At 43.3% G+C, this 13,005-nt stretch overlaps 2 protein-coding genes across 2 annotated transcripts; both read left to right on the forward strand.

The window, feature by feature from the left end:
* Nucleotides 1-7,514, forward strand: dhx33 (DEAH (Asp-Glu-Ala-His) box polypeptide 33). The gene is made up of 12 exons (XM_070983551.1): nt 1-353; nt 689-849; nt 1,318-1,545; nt 2,066-2,236; nt 2,539-2,724; nt 2,972-3,083; nt 3,848-4,007; nt 4,184-4,272; nt 4,361-4,488; nt 4,626-4,829; nt 4,930-5,016; nt 5,726-7,514. The coding sequence occupies exons 1-12, from the start codon at nt 143-145 to the stop codon at nt 6,032-6,034; spliced, it is 2,046 nt and encodes a 681-aa protein (XP_070839652.1). The 5' UTR covers nt 1-142; the 3' UTR covers nt 6,035-7,514.
* A 1,115-nt stretch (nt 7,515-8,629) lies between these two features.
* Nucleotides 8,630-11,720, forward strand: c1qbp (complement component 1, q subcomponent binding protein). Its single transcript, XM_070983870.1, has 6 exons — nt 8,630-9,004; nt 9,909-10,059; nt 10,144-10,234; nt 10,397-10,492; nt 10,626-10,751; nt 10,872-11,720. The coding sequence occupies exons 1-6, from the start codon at nt 8,752-8,754 to the stop codon at nt 11,019-11,021; spliced, it is 867 nt and encodes a 288-aa protein (XP_070839971.1). The 5' UTR covers nt 8,630-8,751; the 3' UTR covers nt 11,022-11,720.
* The last annotated feature ends 1,285 nt before the right edge of the window (nt 11,721-13,005 follow it).

Genomic DNA, 13,005 nt, shown 5'->3' on the forward strand with positions numbered 1-13,005 from the left:
AGAGGTAGCAAAACATCCGCAGTGACTGCTCGTCTGTCAGTGAGCAGTGAAAAAAACTTTTTTTTTTTGTTTTTGTTCGGCTTTAAAAGAATCTCAAGAAGGTGCCGCAAAGCTTTGCTATCAGGGTCACTTTTTCTAGACCATGCCCCACGACCCCGACCCTCCTCCGGCTAAGAAATTCAAGCCGGGGTCTGTTTTTTTCCGTCTCGATAAGAATAAGCCTGGAATGCTGCTGCCTAGAAAGGGAAATGCCACCACTCCGATAGACGTCCAGAGGAAACAGCTTCCAATCTACCAGGCGAAACCTCAGCTGCTGAACCAGCTGAGACAGCTTCACAATGCGATCCTGATCGGTAAGCTAACACTGCTCCAGCTAGCTAACACTGTTAGCCGCTGCCGTGCCGCTCAGTTAAAGGGAGCATCCGCTGTGAAACAGACCTGTGTCAGCTCTCTGATGTCGTGCAGCTCAGTTTCAGTTTGTAGATTTTAACAAAAATATTCTCCTGATTCACAGCTGTAAACACTATTTAACTGACTGTTATAGCCTGCATTATTAGTCCATCTAAATAAGTGAGTGTTTTCACATTTAGGTGAACATTTTGCTAAGAAAAGATCATTTCTATTCTCCATATTTATAGTGAAGCAGCTGAATTATGTATAACTTGGCGCATTCTCTGTCCTACATCAGGGGAGACTGGCTCTGGGAAGACCACTCAGATCCCCCAGTATCTGTATGAGGCCGGCATTGGACGACAGGGCATCATTGCCATCACTCAGCCCCGGCGAGTTGCTGCGGTGTCACTGGCAGGAAGGGTGGCAGAGGAGAAGAGGACTCAGCTTGGCAAGCTGGTATGCACAACAGACAAGTTTCCCACACACTCGATTAGTCTGTGCTGTAAATCTAGGCTTGATTGGGCGCAGTGGAGTCTTCTTGTAAACAAACAAAAGTGATGTAAACTCACCAAAACTCTCTGTGCATATCCTGCAGGACAAACAGATGTGATGAATGCATGAATGTGGTGAATGTTTGTCTTTTCTTTTGCATTTTAAAACCCAGTCCTATGACCTCCACCTGTAGATCGGTGCAGTAGAGGGAAACTATTGGGAGGAATGTGTATTGTGTAGACCGTGTGTGTGCATGTGCGTCCAAAAAATGACAAAAGTCTATGTGGAACCTTTAATCCACAGCAGAATATTAAAGCAAATCTTCACTGTAATGTATTTCTGTGATGGATACTTGACTTGATATAATATTATCAGCATGTCATCCATTGAAGTTTTGGGATCTTTAGAGTAAATCAACTCTCTTCTTCTCAGGTTGGTTACACGGTGCGCTTTGAGGACGTCACCTCTGCTGAGACGAAGCTGAAGTTCATGACTGATGGTATGCTCCTGCGCGAGGCCATCGGAGACCCCTTACTGCTGCGCTACACCGTGGTGGTCCTGGATGAAGCTCATGAGCGCACCGTGCACACCGATGTGCTGTTTGGCGTGGTCAAGACCGCTCAGCGCAGACGCAGAGAGCTTAATAAGGTTCCCCTGAAGGTACGAGGACAGTTCCAGTTGTCCTGGTTTTAATGAGATATCTTACTTTCATAGAAAAATAGAGCTCATCCTTTCACTGCATCTGCTCATGCGATAAACAGCTGGGACGCTGTGTAAAACAAACAGAATGTGATCATTTGCTCACCCTTCTTGATGTTTACTCAACTGAAAGCAGAAGAAAAACAATATATTTAATGTTTGTGGAATGCTCCAAAAACACCTGTTTGGGTCAGTGTCGTTGTTCACAAGTGAGGATGGAGCGAGGTTCACCACTTTGTGAACACATGATTGTGTAACAGATATTACTACATGGGCTCAGGAACACTTTGTCAATCTGTTGTTGGTCAACAGTTTGTTTGCAAATGATTGTGTTTAGTTTTTATTTCTGTTTTATTCGGCGTCCCAACCTCTTTGGAACCAGGGTGGTATGAGTTCATTTCCTGCCTCCACTGTGTTGATCGCTCCTTCTCTTCACCCCAATCCCAAAATGCAGCTCATGTCTTTTGTGTAACCCGCTCAGGTCATTGTGATGTCAGCCACCATGGATGTGGATTTGTTCTCTGAGTACTTCAACAAGTCCCCTGTGCTCTACCTGGAGGGCAGGCAGCATCCTATTCAGATCTATTACACCAAGCAGCCCCAGTCCGACTATCTGCAGGCTGCACTCGTCTCTGTCTTCCAGATCCATCAGGTAGTGTTCAACATTTGCCCTCAAGTGGAGAGAAATTCTTATTCATTGTTGCACTGGCCTTGTGATGCTATAGTTCTTTTTGTGTATTGTATTTTTTTAATGCAGTTGAATAAAAGGGACCTCGACATGCACATTTTTTCTTTTTTATTCACCCATGTGGAATCAGTTGTGTAAAAAAATCCACTCTTATATGATAGGAAACACAAACCTGTGAGTAAACAGCCTTCCTGTGTGCATGCTCATGTGCTGTGATGATCCTTCTCGACACTGGAACAGAACATGCTCTTGTTGTCCGTGCACAGGAAGCACCTCCGTCCCATGATATCTTGGTCTTCATGACGGGTCAGGAGGAGATCGAGGCTCTGGCGAGGACATGCCGGGACATTGCTAAGCATCTGCCTGACGGCTGTGGTCCTATGGTGGTTATCCCTTTGTACGCATCGCTGCCCCCAGCTCAGCAGCTCAGGGTGTTCCAGCCAGCTCCCAAGGTAAGGACAGCAGTAAACACGCAGGAAGAACAGAGTTCAAAGGGACATGTTTGAAGAAACAGTCACATTGTCTTCATCTCTGCTCTTCTCCGCTGTGTTTCTGCATATGACATATCTGCCATTGTTTCAGCTTTGCTACTGCTTTAAAGGCAGAAGTGTCTCTTATCAATGTAAAGGTAGACATACCATAATTTAATTATATTGTTGTTTACATCATGCCGAATGTTGTCCTCTCTACCTTTCACAGGGATGCAGGAAGGTCATCCTCTCAACCAACATTGCTGAGACGTCTGTCACAATCTCTGGGATCAAATACGTCATAGACACGGGGATGGTGAAGGCCAAACGCTTCAATCCTGGTTAGATTCAGCCGTCACACACCTTCTCATATCAGTGTTAACTGTAACACAGCCTCCATTGACTTACCATGAACCACTTAATAATGACTAGTGCCTTGATTAGTCACAGAAAAAGAGGCAACCAGGTTATTTTAATCACAGTCAGGCTGTTATTTCCTTTGGAAAGTATTTTTTCTCGAGTACTGTATTCCAGTACAATTCTGAGGTGCCTTATTAAGTAGTTCCATTGAATGTGACTTCATACTTCTACTCCGCTGCATTTCAGAGGGAAATATTGCACTTAGCGGTTCCATTGAGGAGTGATTTCCTCTCCAGACTTCTCTGGTGGTTTCAACTGAAGAGTGAAAAGAGGCTAAAAGTGTCTCATACTTAAGAACTAAAGCAAAGATTAGAGAAACACTGGAAGAAAGTTCATTACAAATTTGCGAAGCGGAACTCATAATCATCTCACAATCCCTCATCTGGTGACCCTGTGGAGGGGCCTGACCCCTAGTTTGGGAACCACTGGACTAAACTGCCCAACTGTAATAAAGGAGTTCAAACTAGCTCCACCTCCAACAGCTGCAACAGTTAAATCCTGCCTGAACATTATTGCATCAGTATTAATAATGGAAGAATGAACCTTGAACAGGCTGTATAAAAAGAGCTTGTAACAAATATGCCCTCCAAAACATGACATACATAACAAACTGCATTACATTTCTAACATAACTCGTGTTGTGTTTCACTCTCATCTTATTGTACTCGTGCTGTGTGACCCTCAGACAGCGGGCTGGAGGTGCTGGCTGTGCAGCGGGTTTCTAAAGCCCAGGCGTGGCAGCGAGCAGGCCGGGCCGGCAGGGAGGACTCTGGCTCCTGCTATCGTCTCTACACCGAGCAGGAATTCGACAACCTCGTGTCTATGACCGTGCCTGAGATCCAGAGGTACTGTCGCTCTCCTTTGTGTTCGTGCAGCACACAATGCTCAGTGTGGGCTATTGTGCAGGAATCTGAGTGTGTCCCACATGTTGATTTATTTAGGTCAGTGTGATTGAACGGCCTGTTCTTCTGTTGTTCCCTTTCCTGTGTGTGTGTGTGCATTTGTGCTTGGTGTGCTTCAGGTGTAACTTAGCAGGTGTGATGCTGCAGCTCATGGCTCTGGGGATTCCAGATGTGACAAATTTTGACTTCATGTCCAAGCCGTCTCCAGGTAAGACGCTGTTGATCATGAATCACGATGCACCTTTGGTCATCCAGCGGGGCTGGTAGATCGTACTAACCTGGTGTGTTTATCCCAGAGGCCATTCGTTCTGCCGTGGAGCATTTAGAGCTGCTGGGAGCTGTAGAGAGGAAGGAGGGGCAGGTTTTCCTCACTGCTCTGGGAAAGAAGATGGCAAGCTTCCCTCTGGAGCCCAGATATGCCAAGGTACAGGTGTTTGGAAATGCATTGCATTACGTAAATAGATGCTGTTGTGGGGCTGTGACAAAAAGTGACTGCCTGCAGCCTGCAGCAGACTAGACTGTCTTGTAACACTTCCCTGCCTTGTTTGCTCCGTCTCACAGACCATCCTTTTGTCCCCTGACTACTCCTGTTCGGAGGAGATTTTGAGCATCGTGTCTCTGCTGTCAGTGGACACTGTGCTGTATAACCCTCCTGCCCGGAGGGACGAGGTGCTCGCTGCACGCAAGAAGTTCAGCTCCAGCGAAGGGGACCACATGACACTGCTCAACATTTACAGAGCGTTCAAGAAAGTCAGTGGTAATAAGGTGAGTAAAGCTTGAGGAGTAGGGGAAGAAAAGAGAAATCCAGAAATCAAATGATGTTTCTGAGATGGCTTTGTAATGCTGTTTATGTCCACTGTTAAAGGAGTGGTGTCGAGAGAACTTCGTCAACAGCAGGAACATGGGTCTGGTCAAAGAGGTCCAGACGCAACTCAAAGATATCTGCCTTAAGGTACACGTCTGAAGATCCTCAAGAATACTGTGTGTGTGAATGTTGGACCTCCTAAAATCAATATTATTAGCTACACCATTGCACACAGCTCTCGATCCGCAAGTATTTGTCTGCGAAAACAGGAGCATCACAATAAAATAGGCATCATTTCACATTACTTTGATTATTACGATTGTGTCATCGAGTGCTGCATCTGGAAAAAATCACCCTCGTCCCCATCTGTCATCCTACTAGAGAAACTCTAGTACTGCTGCAGGCTTAGTATACATATTTGGGCAATTAATGCATTTATTAGAAAGCAGAGAGAGACGAGGAGAAAACGGACGAGGTCCCGGAGTGGACTTGAACTGGGGATGTTGTGGTTCATGGTCTGCATCTTGAAGGAAAACTCCTCAGATTTTACACATCATAGTCTTTTACAGGTCTTAAAATAAGTTGTAGAAAGTCTTTTGTGGCTCCAGAAGGAACTGTGTGAAGTCTGACACATTGTGTTAGTTGGCTCTGAAGACAAGAAGTTTGAAAAAAAAAAAATCTGGGGGTGTGTATTTAAAAAGAGTTTAGCAGACCTCTGCAGCCTGCTCTTCATCTCTGCTTGAGGCCAGAGTAGTTTACTGCCGTTTGACTGTATTGATCACTGAATACTGTGACGCTAACCATCAGTAAATCATCATTTTGATCAAGTTGCGTCCTGTCCTGCCTGTTTCAACAGCTGAATTTGAAGCTGGAGTCTTGCGGGGCTGACACGGGGAACGTTCGCCGCTGCCTTGCCCACGGGATGTTCGTCAACGCTGCAGAACTCCAACCTGACGGCAGCTACTTAGCTCTGGACACTCACCAGCCTGTGGCCATCCACCCGTCCTCCGTCCTATTCCAGGCCAAGCCAGCATACGTGGTTTTCAACGAGCTGCTGCACACCTCCCGCTGCTACATGAGAGACCTGTGTTTGGTGGATGCCGACTGGCTGCTGGACGCAGCACCAGAGTACTTTGGCCGCAAGCTGCGACTCACCAAGAGCTAACCAACAGAGAAACAGGACTCTGCAAGGACACCTTCCTCAAATCACCCAGTGACAGCAAAACTGGAAAATGTATTCTCTTCAATGCTGAATTTGGATCAAGACACTTATGATTTCATACCAGTGCAAATCTGAACAGAGCATTTTCTGTGGAGTAAACTTCTCTGGCTCACTACCTCCCAGTTGACAAGCATTTGGCATGTGTCACTGCAGCAGAAATCTGCATACTGAGGCCTCACAACTTTGACTTCCTGTCAGACTGTCATTCAGATTTTCTTAACTGTCTTTCTTCTGCCTGATACCTGCAGTTTCTCACCCTGCCATTTGGCCACCTGCTAAACGCCTAGAAAAGAATCTTCTTGAGGTGTCACGCATCACTTCCTCCAAACATGCACATGCATTTTGACAGCACAGATAAACCTCACAGGAGCACCGGTCTTCAAATAAGCAATGTTTCGGCTGATATGATTTATCTGTTCATTCTTTCTTAAAAGTCGAATCAGATTGGATAGAATCCTGCTCTCCATGTGCTCATTTCACAGACATTGTACTTAATAGTCAAGCCATCCCTCCAAGATTCAGAGAGTTTCAAGAATAGGTTATGGCTATTCTTTTCAGCATAATTTTGAGTAATAGTGAAGATTTGACATCTCAGAAGCAAAGAGAAGCAGGCTTGTCTTGAGCTTTCCCACCATGTAGTTTTTGGTTCATACAAAGTGGTCTTAAAGGGTTTTAAATATGCAAGGACAATACATTTACTTTAATCTATGACACCATATAGATGCCAATGTTGGGGTTAGAATATGAGGTTTTTACACATGACAGTGACGCGGTTTCACTTGGATTAAGTGCTCTATGTTCGACGCTCATCTTGTTATCTTGTGCATGCCTTCTTTCAATCTTTGATTGTATCACCAGTTCCTCACATACATGCACATCCGGAGAAGTAGCATGCCTTATTCTCCAGGTTCTACTCTTCGCTGTTGTATGTTACTCAGCCTCTGCACAGACTAACCACAGATGTATGCTGACAACAAATGAATGCAATGCATGGAGATTATAGCCGATGATCTGATCGCTCAGGTCTTTCTTACTTTGTAGAATCATCACCGTGTTGAGGAATAGGATGGATGCTCCTCTTGTCTTTTTTAAACTGGACTCAGGTTTGTACTATTATACTCTGTAACCGGAATAAATACCACCAACAATTTCTAACTTTTAAAAACACCAAATGCATCTGGGGTTGCTGTAGAGAATCATCAGACCACGTTACAAAGAGGTTGTATGTTCAGGTCATGTGCTTTATACGTTTTTCTTCAGTCACAAAGGAAAAGTAGGCCATTTAAGATCTGCATGTTATGACGTTTGTAAGATCAAATGCACGCCTTTGATGAGTTATTAAGAGCATATTTAATATGATTTGTTAAAGTCTTCCATAACCACTATTGGTATCATTTCTAATAAAAAATCCAGTCAGTGTCCCAAAGAGCACGTCTGCATGTGAAGAGCACAGAACCACAGGCACAGGGCGACAGTAGCAGTCCCATAGATCTGTGAGTTTCTGCTGAAGAGCTGCTCCATCCCGTCACAACTGAAAACATTCCACATTATTTTTTTTTATTTACAGAAAGCATGAGTCACTCCTAATGGCAGCCCTGATTATTTAGATCAACACATTTTTGAAGCGGAATCACATCCACAGACAGTTTATTCTTCAGTGCAGTCTGAATTCCACAGAGCAGTGAGATGCAGTTTCAGTGTTTACAACTTGTTAAGATGATCAGATGACAAATGACATTTATTTCACTCATTTGTTTCATTTGGAAAAAGACACTTTTGAAGTAATGTGTACCAGGTGAAACAAAAGCCAAATAATGCAGGAATGCATGAACACCTGGTGGCAAACATCCAGTAGTTGTAGTGAAATATTGTTCAAGAAAAGCAACAATGTGAAGAAGCAGATGGTATTTGAGAAAGAAGTCAGAGGAGTCCTGGGTCAGACGTCTGAAAACAGCTCCACCTCCTGGCGGCAGAGCTTCACGTCTCCATGATGCAACGGATTCACCCCATGACGTGAAAACATACTTCACCTGGAATGATGCAACCCTTCCCTCCATGGTGCCCCTCTCTGCTGCAAACACAAGCTGATTTTGTGCAGTTGAGTTTGGACTGGACGGTGCAGCAGATCTTGTGGGTCAGGAAGCGCTCTGATTACCTTGTGAGACAGCCTGTCTTCGCTGTTGTGCTGCTGCTCTTATTTAGATTTACGTGTCCTCCCGTCTCTTGTGGACAAATGTTGCATTTACTGCGCATTATAGGCAGTTATGGACTTGTGAGGTGCCAGAGGAGACAGGTGTAGAGCCTATAATCTTCCTCTTCATTAGGCCACAGGGGGCGCTATTGAGTAGGTTGTAACATAGCATTTTTTATATATATATATGTAATTTTCTTTATTTATTTTTTAGGTTAGACTAGTTATTCGTACGATGAAAATATGATGTCTATCATCATTTTTGGTTTTAAATAGACACAAGTAATAATTTCGTGTCATTTCTTTCGCTGTTAAACTATCATTTCCGGTGCAGAGGTCATAGTAACGATAGGTCAATGTGTCCTTCCACACGTGTTTTCTGTAATCTTCCAGAAGCGGCAGTAACGGGGAGCCAGCTGGTCACAGTAATTTATTTTGTCGTTACACATCTTAATATTTCTACACAGTCATGCTAAAGTCAGTTGTTCGTGCGGTGGGAGCCGCTGTCCGCCTTTCTTCAGCCACCACGTCCACAGCCAGAGCGCTGCCACTCAGCTGCCCGACACCGAGCACTCTAAACTCGGCAACAGCTCGGCCCTTCACCCGCTCCCTCTGGATGCTGAGTAACAACGGAGCCTCGTCAGGATACAGGCCGAAACTGTTCAGTTCAAAAGCGTTGAATCCCTCGGTGTCGTGTGGATGTGGAGCACTGCACACAGAAGGTAGCGTTTAATGTGGAAGTCGTTCAGTATGCTAACGTTAGCTAGCTTGCCTCGTTTAAGCCAATATTGCATGACGAGAGAGAAACGCGTTTAGCTGCGAGGTTAACGTTAAAGAGAAGAGCTCACGTTTAGTGTGTTTAATTAAGTGTGAGTTTTGTCGTTTTTGAGGACATTTAAACCCGAAACGTCACTCACGTGGGTCAGTTTGCATCATCCCACTGTAAGCAGCTAGCATTCACCTTGAAACGTGTTTAGCTGTCCACAACAAGTAAAAAGACTCTATGAATTGGAAATAATCGTAAAAAAAACAAACAAAAAAAACAGTTTTTCAAAGAAGTTCTCACGTGTTGGCTTGTGAAGGGGCTTGACGAGCATCCAGGCTGAGTTTTAAAGGTCAATCAGTGGAAGACGGATGAGAAGACATCTTTGATATCCAGCGATGTTAAATGAACTACTGCAGTACACACAGTCGTTAATACTGGTCTAAGTTAATAGTCATCCTGTGTATGTCGATAACAGGTAAATTCCCTTTCTCAGTTGCTCAAAAATGAATGAATGTAATAATACATAAGCATGGGCTCATTGTGTGTACTGGTGTGGTGCTGTCCTATAATGAAACACTGGTAAGGCAAAAGCTACCATCAGCTCTGCAGCAAAGCTGTCGGAAAGAAGTGCTCTTGAGATAAACTGAGAGCACCCGAAAGAAACCTTATTGTGTGCAAGCCAGCTGGAGACTGACAGTGACGACTGCTATGAAAGCTTTCAGCAAGAAGCAAGAGTTCAGTAAGCAGAGTAACGCTGGATTACATGCATGGACGTTGCATTGCAGTTGCAGCAGGATAAGAAAGACTGGATTTTCCACTTAGTCATAATTATATTACCCCTCTGACACCATTTTAAACAGGTGACAAAGCATTTGGCGATTTCCTGTCTGATGAGATCAAAGAGGAGAGGAAGATCCAGAAACACAAAAGCCTCCCAAAGTTGTCTGGAGGATGGGAACTGGAGATGAACGGCACAGAGGCGAAACTCACAAGGAATGTTGGTGGAGAAAAGTAAGGCTGGCACAGTCTGTGATTATCCAGTTCTTTTTGGGACTTCGGCACACTAATGAGTTGATCTTTTTTTTTTTTTCCCAGAATCACTGTCTCATTCAATGTCAATAACAGCATTCCTCCCAACTTTGAGGAAGAGGCAGAGCAAGGACAGCAGAAGTCAGCAGAAGACGAGGTGAGTTCTGACAACGCTGATTTTTACTGAAGATGAATGGAAAATGTGAGCAGTCATGACTGCATTGGCCTGGAAAGTTTTGTTTAAAGCCAGAAATCTCTGATTAAAGTTGTTATTGGTGAAATATGAACAATAATTCAGAATTGTGTTTTTCCTTTGCAGCCAGAAATTGTGTCAACACCCAACTTTGTTGTTGAAGTAACAAAACAGGCTTCAAAACATTCCCTGGTGTTTGACTGCCATTTCCCTGAAGACGAGGTAAGTTAAGACGCCTTCATTTGTACAGATATACAGAAATAAGCATATGAGTTACATAGATTTGAGAGGAGCAGAACGTCTCTGACAGTTCAGTTTTCTTAAACGGAAACTTAATAATTAGCTGTTTTTGTAGATAAGTCATGGCGAAGGAGAGGAGGAGAGCGACATCTTTGCCATTCGTGAGGTCAGTTTCCAGCCTGAGGGAGACTCCGACTGGAAGGAGACCAGCTACACACTCAACACAGACTCTCTGGACTGGGTAAGATTTAAGAAACTGAAGATAAGAATGACCTCATAGACATAATAGCAGTTGGTGATAGCTGTGTTTCAACAGGAGTCACTGTGAGCGATTACAGCTCCATGGTTTGTTGTTTTTCAGGCTCTGTATGACCATCTGATGGACTTCCTGGCTGACCGGGGGGTTGACAACACCTTTGCTGATGAACTGATGGAGCTGAGCACTGCTGTCGAGCATCAGGAGTACATCAAGTTCCTGGAAGACCTCCAGGGCTTTGTCAAATGTAACTAATGTTAGATATAACTAAATTTCACTTTTAGTCAGTACACATCCCGACAACATTTGAGGTATGATAATACAGCAAGACTAAAGCAAATGTTGCAGCACTGATTGATTGATTGATTGGTTGATTCGTCGAAAGAGACTGATGATTGCTTGCTTTACTGCCTGTGATCAGTGAGCCATGTTGCCAGAAGTTGTCACAATAATTATTGGCTGCAAATGTGTTCTCTTTGTTAAGATGTGAGTTTATTTTTCTCTAAGTTAAAGGAGGTTGTTTAAATATGTGAGGCTCTTAAATGATGCAGGTTGTGACAATGTGCAGAAACCATCATGGTGAGAAATGTCTCTCAGTTTTAGTCTTCACTGCAGTGGTTTAATGTGATCCCGTCAGTGTTTGTCAGTGTTCAACTATCCTAAAGCCAATGAAGGGCCCATTCACCAACATGTGAAAGCACAACTAAAACTCCAACAAATGAAACATTTTACAAAATCAGTCCTCTGTCAGACATGTGACAGCTTCTGGTTACATATTTTGACAGTCCAGCTTTGTGTCTTACTTCTCGCTGGCTTGAAAAGGGAGTTCATGTTGACAAATACTGATTTGAAGCCATTAGACCATAATATGTGAAGTCTAAATTTGACAAGGCATACATCAGCAGTTCTTCAGAGAGGGGAAGACCAGTGTCCAATAAAACAGTTTGATATTAATGGATGATTTTATGCTGCTTTTTTTGTGTGCATGGTACATAAGGTGTAAATCAGTGTTTGAAATGCAGAAGTGGCCAAGAACGTTGCATCTTTCCAAAGTCAGAGCATCTGTGACTTTGGAAATTAGTTTTTTCAAGCAGTCAGTCTGCAAAACACTTGCATGTCTTTGTCCGGCTGTAGATTCTGTAGGTAACTGTAATACTTAATACAGTAGAACAATCGCTTTAAAACAAATATTTATTACTTTTAGGAATACAGTATTTCAAGCCTAAAGTGGCTCTTCATGGGGTCCAGAGGTGTGCGTCATTGAATAATTGCCCCTCTTGTGGAAGTCAGTGCACATCTTTAGGCTGAATTAAATATGATAGTACCATGCAAACCAGCATTGTGCACATCATGTCTGAAATCATGCATAATTGTAATATAATGTAAAAAATAATGTTCAAATATGAACCTAGAATGAAAATGACACATGATTTATATTTCTGGAAAACTATGCTCTCTAAATCAGCCTCAAAACAGAAGGAGGGAGGGCCAGAAATTCAATAATCATCCAAGAGGCTTCCTTACTAACAACCTCAGGGAATAATCAACATACTAACATATATTTCACCTTTAAAGTCTTGACATTCACCCATCGTGTGTTTCTTTGTAGAGCTGGAGGAGGGATGGTAACACAGGGAAGGCAGTTTGAAATTAAAAGAAGCTCTAACTTTGAAGATACTCACTTCTCTTGACTACATTTATAGAAACTTTGGAATATATTTTGTCCCCCAGCACATTAGGAACGGATCTCTTACCAGTCAACATGAACAGAGACATAATCACCACAAGCAAAACCTGTTTCAGTGTCTACTGACTACTGTTTGAAGACAGACCTTAAAATGCATTAGCCTACCCTTCAAGTACAGAACTTGAGTAAATGTACTTAGTTACTTTCCACATCTGGCTACTTAAAATTAAAAATGGTGTCACCGATAAGAACATCCTGTGTGATGTGAAATTATATTAACATCCAATAAGAACATCTTCTTATTTAAAAGGTCAAAACTGAGCATTTCATGTAAAGTTAATATTGATATTTCAACCCAATAACAACAACAACAACAACAACAATAATAACAACTGTTTGGGCTGGTCTATTAATAATTATAGTGGTCAGTGGTCGGTGGAAAGAAGGACTTTACCACCAGAGGAAGTTGACATAATGATAGTTGCTCTTACTCAACAGCTCGCTGTCAGCGTCGGGGCCGTTCAGGGAGACGCTGTCTGCGCTCACACACGA

The sequence above is a fragment of the Chaetodon trifascialis genome, chromosome 16 (genome assembly GCF_039877785.1).
Source record: "Chaetodon trifascialis isolate fChaTrf1 chromosome 16, fChaTrf1.hap1, whole genome shotgun sequence".
Taxonomy (NCBI): domain Eukaryota; kingdom Metazoa; phylum Chordata; class Actinopteri; order Chaetodontiformes; family Chaetodontidae; genus Chaetodon; species Chaetodon trifascialis.

Excerpts from the sequence above, each read along its gene's own strand:
- dhx33 (XM_070983551.1), top strand. The coding sequence starts at position 143 with ATGCCCCACGACCCCGACCCTCCTCCGGCTAAGAAATTCAAGCCGGGG. Across the intron at positions 850-1,317 it reads GGACTCAGCTTGGCAAGCTG|GTTGGTTACACGGTGCGCTT; the intron begins GTATGCACAACA and ends TCTTCTTCTCAG. Across the intron at positions 1,546-2,065 it reads TTAATAAGGTTCCCCTGAAG|GTCATTGTGATGTCAGCCAC; the intron begins GTACGAGGACAG and ends TAACCCGCTCAG.
- c1qbp (XM_070983870.1), top strand. The coding sequence starts at position 8,752 with ATGCTAAAGTCAGTTGTTCGTGCGGTGGGAGCCGCTGTCCGCCTTTCT. Across the intron at positions 10,493-10,625 it reads GCCATTTCCCTGAAGACGAG|ATAAGTCATGGCGAAGGAGA; the intron begins GTAAGTTAAGAC and ends CTGTTTTTGTAG. Across the intron at positions 10,752-10,871 it reads ACACAGACTCTCTGGACTGG|GCTCTGTATGACCATCTGAT; the intron begins GTAAGATTTAAG and ends GTTGTTTTTCAG.